Source organism: Falco rusticolus, chromosome Z (assembly GCF_015220075.1).
Source record: "Falco rusticolus isolate bFalRus1 chromosome Z, bFalRus1.pri, whole genome shotgun sequence".
Classification (NCBI taxonomy): Eukaryota; Metazoa; Chordata; class Aves; order Falconiformes; family Falconidae; genus Falco; species Falco rusticolus.
In genome coordinates this window covers 57,289,652-57,298,575 of record NC_051210.1, presented here as the reverse complement: position 1 = coordinate 57,298,575, position 8,924 = coordinate 57,289,652, and the positions used below count along the sequence as shown (strand labels likewise).

At 44.4% G+C, this 8,924-nt stretch overlaps 1 protein-coding gene across 7 annotated transcripts in view; it reads right to left on the bottom strand.

Moving 5' to 3' along the window:
- Positions 1-1,270: 1,270 nt before the first annotated feature.
- The window catches only part of ARHGEF28 (Rho guanine nucleotide exchange factor 28), a 118,275-nt gene continuing 110,621 nt past the window's right edge, over positions 1,271-8,924 (bottom strand). For 4 of the 7 annotated variants that reach the window (XM_037373264.1, XM_037373266.1, XM_037373267.1 and 1 more), the window contains one exon: positions 2,383-2,543. In XM_037373264.1, coding sequence (XP_037229161.1) covers positions 2,383-2,543 — 161 coding nt within the window. Of the gene's footprint in view, positions 2,544-8,924 lie in introns of all 7 variants that reach the window. The other 3 variants (XM_037373265.1, XM_037373270.1, XM_037373268.1) reach the window with 2 other exon arrangements.

The following is an 8,924-nucleotide window of genomic DNA, read 5'->3' as shown; positions in this document are numbered from 1 at the left end:
ATTTGCAGAACAGCTGAAGTCCCAGCCAGCCGCTTTTCAACTCCCAGCCCCTCAATTAAAACTGACGAGAGAAGCAGTATCCTCTCTTCCTCTCCCAGTGGCAAAGCACTTACAGGACAATTCCCACACCAGGCTGGGACAGCAACTATCCATCCAGCAGCTTGGATTTGACAGTAACCAGTACCAGATGTTTCAGCGAAGTCATAATGAAATGCAGAAAGAGCAATTGTGGAGAAAACTACTCAGTTTTTCCCAATTTCCTGCTGGTTCCTGGGCCATGCACAAATACTGGGGCATACTGCACCCCAAGAAACAGGTCTGGCTATTCAGAAATGTGCCAAAAAGCTGTCCACATGGCAACCCTGAATTCATTGCTGACTGGTAAAATCAAGAAGCTGTGGACTGTCCTTACTGCAGGACCTTTAAAAGAGGTGGGATTCCCATTTTACTTTTAGCCTAATTGTGAAAAGTAAAGAGGGTAAAACATTAACAGAAATTCTTAAGAAGTTTTTTCCGTTATAAGGAGACATATTAAAGAAGTGCTGTCAAGTCAGCAGGAGTCTTGAACATTGGAAACAGAATCTGTAAAATACATCTGCAGGCCCAGTCTTTCCCTGACATGCCATACCAATTAATACCAGCTGGGAATCACATCCTGCTCAATGAGGTCAGGTGCTCAGTTGTTAGCCCAAGATACCAACTGAACAGCTACTCTTGGCAGCCCTGTAAGATGCAACTCAGAAAGCTCTGTTTTTGAATACTCCCAGCGGCACACCTCAAAATCCCTGGAAGAGAATCCTCCACATTAAGAAACCTTTGCTGACGAACATCTACTATCTAGAACTCTGCCCCCTGCAAAAGATTTCACACAACGCAAGGCTTAGGGTAAAATGAAAACCACATGACGCCTGGGGCTTATCCAGACAAACAGGCAGGGGCAACCCTTCGCTCCTCTGCCCCGTGAGCTGGGCAGATTTGAGGCAGCTCTGATCCAGGAGCTGTGCAGCTGCATCCCTGCTGTGCTGCTGATGATCCACCATCAGCCATGCTAAGCAACACCTGGCCAGTCCAGAAGGCTCACTGCACCTGCTCAAATAGGCACATCCTTGGTTTTGCCAGCTGAGGTCCCTGGAGCACAGCTTTGGCTGTGCTGGACCAAGGCAGGTGTATCTGCAGCAGGGCAGAGTGCAAACCAGGCAAGGAGATTTTATTTTTTTTCTTCCTTATTTCAAACTTCTTTGGAGGACCTAACAATGAATCAAAGTCACAGTTTTGCAGAAATGCACAGAACATTTATTCAATTCAACAGAAGTGTACAAGTATTTCTGAAAGGCAAAAAGGCATAAAATAGGTCCTGCTTTCTTACTGCCTAACACACAGGTGGTCTGATGAGCCTGAAAGCAGGAAGACAGCTGACTCCTACATGGGAAAGCAGTGGAGTTTCAAAAAGGTTTAGTTAACTAAAAGCCTACGATTTATCCCCTTTCTTTTCTTTTGACCAGTGAGACAGTTTCATCTGGTAAATTTTAATGTGTAAGGTATCCCCTTTCTTTTCTTTTGACCAGTGAGACAGTTTCATCTGGTAAATTTTAATGTGTAAGGTATCCCCTTTCTTTTCTTTTGACCAGTGAGACAGTTTCATCTGGTAAATTTTAATGTGTAAGGTATCCCCTTTCTTTTCTTTTGACCAGTGAGACAGTTTCATCTGGTAAATTTTAATGTGTAAGGGCACTTACAGAAATGAGGTACAGTTATAATACAAAAACTGATTTACAGCATCTTTGCCCTCTGGCAGTAGTACCAAAATGATGATAAGCTTTGGGACATGAACAAACACCTACAATTATGCAGTATATTGAGAACATAAAAAACATCATCTTCTGAGCAGCCCCTGAGCCCACAGATAAAGAAAATGACCCGATAGTTAAGGGTACATAGCACATTTCAACAAAGACTATAGCCATCGTTCTTACATTGCTGTCTTCTTACATCACAACTACCACAAGCTTACTGATCCATACTCTGAAATCTCAAATAGCAGGCCCACCTCTCTTACGTTGCCCTTTTAAAAAGAGGACCCAGGAGAAAATCAAAACTAGCTTTCACAACTCTCAACAGCATCTTTACAATTCAAAAATGTTATGTCTCCCCTGCTACCCATTGCTTCTTGCACAGCATTTGAAATCATGTCATAAATTAAAAGATTATAAAACAAAGGCTGCAAAATAACTTAATTTTTGTATTTATTATGGGGAAAAGCTTGCACTGAATATTAAATGCTACCCTTAAAGCCATTTGGTCATATGGAGAGCAACTATAGACATTTAAAAAAGCAAACACCATTATATTTCCAAAGTGCTACTGAGATTAGAAAATGAGCCATCAGAGGTAAACAATCTTCTCCTCCACTCTGCCTCCACTTTCTGCATCCTGCAAGCTCTCAGGCTCTTGGTTCAGCAGCAATGCGTCTACCCGTGGTGGCTGGATGGATCCCTGGTTTGGAGTGCTTGCTTGGGGACCCTGGGTCTGTGACGCGTTCAGATCTGTAACACACAAGAGAAGGATATATGACAATGCATCTTCTGCCACGCCCATACCATCATGAAGAGCAAATTTTGACTTTTTCATTAGCACCATTTTCTAGTTTGCTGGATCCATCTTGAAAGGAAAACACTGCTGTATTCAAATTACAGCCTGGTGAGAGGTACCTTGAAGAGATTTCAGTAAATTTGGGTAAGTCTGTCCACTGTTATCCAGGGGATGACCACTGTCAATGTTTTTATAATAGAAGCAATTTATACCCATACTTCACTGACCAGACATACAATAATGGAAAGTCATAAATGCTGTCAAGAGTTGGGCTGGGGAAAACATACAGCATATAAATAGTACCTTTACTAGTAATAATACAATTTTAAAATTAATACAGTTTCCATCATTATGCAGAATTTTATTTGCAAGCCTTCCTTTTATGGATGAAAAAGAATCAACTGAGTAAACCCAGTTAAAAGACTACTTGACCGGCACTTGCAGTCTGTATCAGATGTATAACCATTCAGCTTTTTCTGCCAAGTTTATCTGTGTTTATTTGCACAAATTATCTAATCTATTCTTGTTTCAATCCTTCAGGTGTGACATGGAGATAATACTTGCACACAAACACAAAGAAATTATTCCGCAAGAATTTTCATTTGTCATCTTTCTAATTTTCTCCTGCAAATGCAAAGAATCGGGTACCTGTTTTGCAGCACTGAGCTCTGTGAGGCTTCTGTGACAACCTGCACACTACTTTAAAAAAATAAAAAATAATAACCATGGTTGGATTTTATCCCTAGTCAGCTTTCTGTCCCACTTCAGGCCCTCAGGAACTACACCTTAGTAGTTGGCTTTTCTACATCTGTATTTCTGAAAAGTGATTTTTACCATAAAACCAAGCTGCATTACAAGAAAGCATGTATGCTCGTACCTAGGGATGAGAAAAGTCTGCAACAGACAGGCTGCAATACTTTTCACTGTAATCTTGGCCCAACCATCCTCTGCTGTTACATCAGGAGCATTAACATTTCATTCTTCCCTCTGCAAAAAGGACTCCACAGGAAGAAGGGGAACTTGGCATCTCTCCCACAGTATGGGTAACACCAGAAGCAAGCAAACCCAGCACAGAGGTTCTCTGAGCCTTGGTCATTCATGCAGAGAGCTAAAAAGACATTTCATGCCTGCTCTGGTCCCTACCCCTTCTCACATGTATGTGCAATGACAATCTATTATAAAGGATATAGTTGCGTTTTTACACACCATGTTGCTCTAACTGGTGGCAATTTAAAATGACACCTGCCCACATCTGGCATTCCCCCAATGCATGCGGCTTTCACCCGTCTTGTTCACTGAAGCGGGAGTTCAAGGCAAAACAAGCTTGCTGGCACCCTGCAAAGCTAGGCTTCCCGGCTGCTCCCCGCCACGGGGCGTGTGGAGCGGTGGGAGATGATTATGCGATGGGCATGTGGAGACACGTTGTGTCACTGCCTCTGCCTTCAGCATCTTCTCCTCTTCGATATTCACACAGCTGGGGGGAGCAAACAGGCTTTGGGGCTTCAACTCCCAGCATAAGCCACATGTATGTTATATACCTTCTGCTGAGACTGCTGGGTCAGTGGCAGGGGCAAGGTATTTTTACACAAATAGTGCTTGGTCATAGTGGGATGACACAGAATGTTAAGAAAATTAATTCCAAATTCCCTTTCTTTTACTGTTTTTACACTAGATTTAAAGGATCAAGTTTCAGTTCTGGTGAAAATCCAACTTAAGTCTTGATTGCACCAAGTTGTTTGCAACACGTAACACAGCAGGATTTGACTCCCTAACTTACTCAAACAGCCCTGCTTTGTTGCCTTCATTTATTTTTTATAGCCATATTAGAAAAATATTACAATTTACAGCAGCAAAAAAACCCCAGAAATACTCTACATCTGCTATTCTTTATGGAAACTGGATACTTCAGTTATTTATTTATTAAAAAGCCCTACCCATGAAAGATCTTCAACCTCTAAACACTTATATTTTTGGGTAATTTTACCCACATTAATATTCCTTTTAAGTCCTGTGAGTCTATTCACCTTAACAAAGTTATGTGCATAAGAATAACAGGCAGTAAGCACTTATTTGAAAGATCTGTTTCCAACATTTATGAAGTACATAATTGGAGAAGTCTAATTACAAATTTGAAAAAACCCAGAAAAGAAAGAGAAACACCTTACATGCAGTTATTTTCCACCACCAAAACTAAACAGTAATTGCTTCACCAATTAAAACAGTAGCTGTTTCCAAACCATTTCTCATTAACTGTTAGAACTCAAAGCAGCAGGGCTGAGCAGTGGAAACTGCCAGCATTCTGGAAAAACAAATCAGATTCTGTCACTATCAAGATAAATTATTTATTGCTAGCCTAGCTGCTTTTTTATTTGCTTTTTGTTGTTGTTGTTGGGGTTGGGGGTTTGTTTGTTTGTTTGTGTGTTTTACATTCTGTTGCATCCAGAGAACCTGAACAGCAGGAGAGCACCCAGGAGGTGAAAGCCCAGCTGCTGCTGGGGTGATGAGTGGCTTCTCAGGCTGGAAGGGTTGCGCTTAATCCAACCAAGGAGAGAAGTGGCTGGGTTTGGCTGCACTTGGGGTGGCACTCAACACAGGCTCTGCCTAATAAAAGCACAATGTGTCCCTGGGGCCAACATACTCTGCCTGCCTGCAGGGAGGGCGCCTGCTGTCTCCCTGCCCAGTGCCATGCTGGAAGCAGCGGAACCAGGAGACCAGCTGGTACCACAGGCAGCAGCATGATGCACCCCAAGTGCAGCTGGCCAGGGAGGCTGGAAGAACTGCCAGAATTTTAACAGCCTCAGGTGAAGGGAGAGGGAGGAAAGGGGACTGATCTGCCAGCCAGCATTGGTTCTTGTCATGCAGAGTAGTGACAGCTGCCAAGAAGTCTCCACTGAGCTCCCTGGGTGCAGCACAGCAGAACCAGCTGCCCTTGACTCCGAGCAGGACAACGGTGGAAGAAATCCTCCTCTTTAAACGCTCTCCCAAAACAGGGAAGAAACCTCTGGAACCAGCTGTGAAAGCATCAGCTGCTACCTTACTAAAGAACTCTGAGAGCTGAGGATGCTCACAACACCAAAAAGAATAAAACCAAACCTACTGTCCATGCAGACAGCAAGACAGGGGGGCTAGCAAAGGGGGCTGCTACTGGAAAGCAACAGCTGGGAAGCTCTCCCGTGCTCCCCAGGCAGCCAGGGCACCCCTGGAACCTCCCCAGACCCTCCTCCAGGCCCACACTCTGCAGCCCTGTGGCTGACAGAACTTGGTATGGAACAACAGCCTGGTAAATAAGGACCATTGGCCTTTTACAAGCTGCCTTTGTTAGGATCGCAACTCACCTGCCAACGTCTGCCACAAAATCACTTTTGTATTGTTCCCTTTCTTTAAATTCAGCATTTACTTATCCTCTCTTCTGCTCCCTTCCGACCTGCCGAGTGATGCTCGGGCAGGCTGTGCTCAGCTCAACAGCGCGCCCACCAGACCAGCACCCACACACCAGCAACCAGCAACGCGTTCCCACCGCCCCTGCCCGCACCCCTCCTGCCTGTGCTGGGCTCTGCCCCTGCCTTGATCCTGCAGCCCTTGCGCAAGAAGGACAAGCAAAGGTGACTGTACCTGGCCACAGCCTTCCCCTTGCTCATTTACACCTAAGGTACACAATTTTCCCTTCATATTTATGTAAGTGCAGAAAATATTCCGAGATTTCCAAAGCTAAGCTGTAGCTTAAACCCTTCTGCAGGCTTTTCTATGAGATTCCCTAGGTCCCCACTCCCTCCCACTTCAGCAGCGGCCAAAGCTGTTGGCATCTCACTGCATCCTGGCCCCTGGAGCTTATGTGCAAACTGAAATATCCTTTAACTGCTTCTCAGTTACGCAAAATTTATTTCTCCTACAGCACTACAGGTAACTCTCTCCTAAAGAAACGGAGCCAAATCCACAGCTGCACCATGTATACCCTACACAAAACAGAACAGCAGACCAGAAAAATCATCTCTTTCAATGTTGAGCTGGTCAAACTCCCTGGCAAGGAGTTGAGGCTGGAGACCAAGTATTAGGTGACCTGTGGTAGCATTTTAACATTTTGGGGCTGTGTAGCCTATTCAGCCCAGCTGTGCCACGCTGCAGTACAAAATACCACGTAACTCCAGCTTTTCCTCCTTTTTATCTCAGCTGAGAGCATTCATGAAATAAAGAAAACCCAGGCACTCCCTGTTGTCTCCCCCATCAATTTTCTCAAAAGGGAGTTAGAGGCTGTTTCTAACAAGTTCTGGGAAAAAATCCCACATTGTCTCATGCACATGGCCACATACTGCCAAATCCAACATTAAAAACAAATCCGACTTGTTCCCCGATTTCCACGAGTTTAGCTCCAGTACCACGAGGACAGGTATCAGAAAACTGCAGAGAGAGACTGCCCCAAAATAAAAATTCTAGGCAACCTAAACACACCAGTAATGGCAGCCTGCAGTGCATGGCTTTTCATGGAAGTTTTTGAGGGGACCTCAGTTCTTCAAACCGGGTCTGGGTCCAAACTCAGAGAAATGACAACCCATTGGCTAAAAACATGCTAATGTATGGGAAAGGAAGAAAAGCAGCATTCCACATCCTAACTACCATCCCCTACCCTTCCTGTCACACCAAGAGACAGGATTAGTGGCATTGCAGAAACTGCTCAGAAGGTGAAGGACAAAGGATAGGGCATTTTCAGGAATCTGAGATTAAGAGATACCAAAACAAACACAGCCCATGCTCCAAAGGTGGGGGCGGGGGGGGGGGGGGGGGGGGGGTGCGGGATACAAAAGCCAAATAAACAACTCATTAGTCACGCTGATTCTCACCTTCTGTCTGCTGTCATAGGATGTGCACACTTCCACACCAAATAAATGCCATGGATTTTCCCCTTCACCCCTTCTCTCCCCCCCCACTCAAGGATCACAGCTCTGCAGGTAAGCCTGGAGTGCCCAGAGATGATCATGGGAAGGACAGGAAGACTTTATCAAGGCACCAGGAAACACTCCAGGCAAAAAAAACCTTTCAGGTCTCTGTGCTTTTAACAGAAAGCCCTTAGTTTTCCTCCTTTAGCTCATACCCTAATTTCACAGCATCGCAGGATAATTCAAGCTGGAAGGGATCTTAGGAAGCCTCTGAGTCAAACTCCTCCTCAAAGCTGGGTCAGCTCTGAGGTCAAGCCAGGTTGGATACTCGAGATTTTTCCCTTCCCAGTCGTATTAAAAAAAAAAAGGAGGGGAGGTTTGGGGGGAACTACCATACGGATTTTGCAGAAACTACATATAATACACTGATTTAATTTGCTGTGATTTTCAGAGATCTGTGTCACATGTTGGCCCTCTTTACAAAATAAAATTTCATTAAATGATGAGAGATTTATGCCACTTTTAGCAACAAATAAGTTAAAGATTCTCAAAACCATTACTTTTCTGAAAAAATTATATAGAGTTAGGTTTGGTTTTACCATTTATTTATAATAGCTGGTACCAGTTTTTATACCAAGTTCATCTGGACTGACAGCTGACAAATCAACTTCAGGCCAAAGCTATCTGAAATGGCAGAGCTGCTGTATTTCATCCCCCCACTGGCACTCATGCATAATGCAAAGCATAAACAGACGCCTAAAAACTGATGCTAAATCTACCCGGCCTGGGATATTCAAAGAAATTCAAGGGTAACAGGCTCTCATTTGGCATTACAGTTCAATAGCAAACGGCAGCCTAACTCCCATCAGCTCCACTGGAAGTCCCCAGCGGCAAACCCCATGGTACCTCTTTGTCTCTAATGGCGTTCCCAGTGGTTTCAATGCAGATTGGTTAGCGACAGCCAGTTCCCCGGGGAACTTCAGGCACCTCTGCCTCTCTCCCTTTCCTCCCTGTGAAAGGTACTATGATCATTTTTGCTTGCTTTTTTTTTAGTGCCTACTAAGACCTTCCCAGTTTACAATGGATTTTCCACACCGCAGGTTCAGTTGTTTATGGACCTGATGGTTGGAGCGAGAAGGAGAACACCACCACCCAGCACCAGCCCTACCATAGCAGCATAGCCTTCACGTGGGAACAACCGGGACTCACTGCTGCCACACAGGTTCAGACCACCTGCTACATAAAAAGTTCTCACAAGCTTTGAGGATCCGAGGACAACTTCCAGCAGTTTCACTGGGAGTTGAGATAGAAAATACCACCAAGAAACCAGGCCTTCACACCTCAGTAAATCTGATTTCATAGCGGGAACTGATTTTGGCACCAGGTCTCAAAAAAACACTGGGAAAAATATTTTGACCCTGAAGCTACCAAGGAAAGAGGAGCCTAATCCATTTCCCAGCTGAC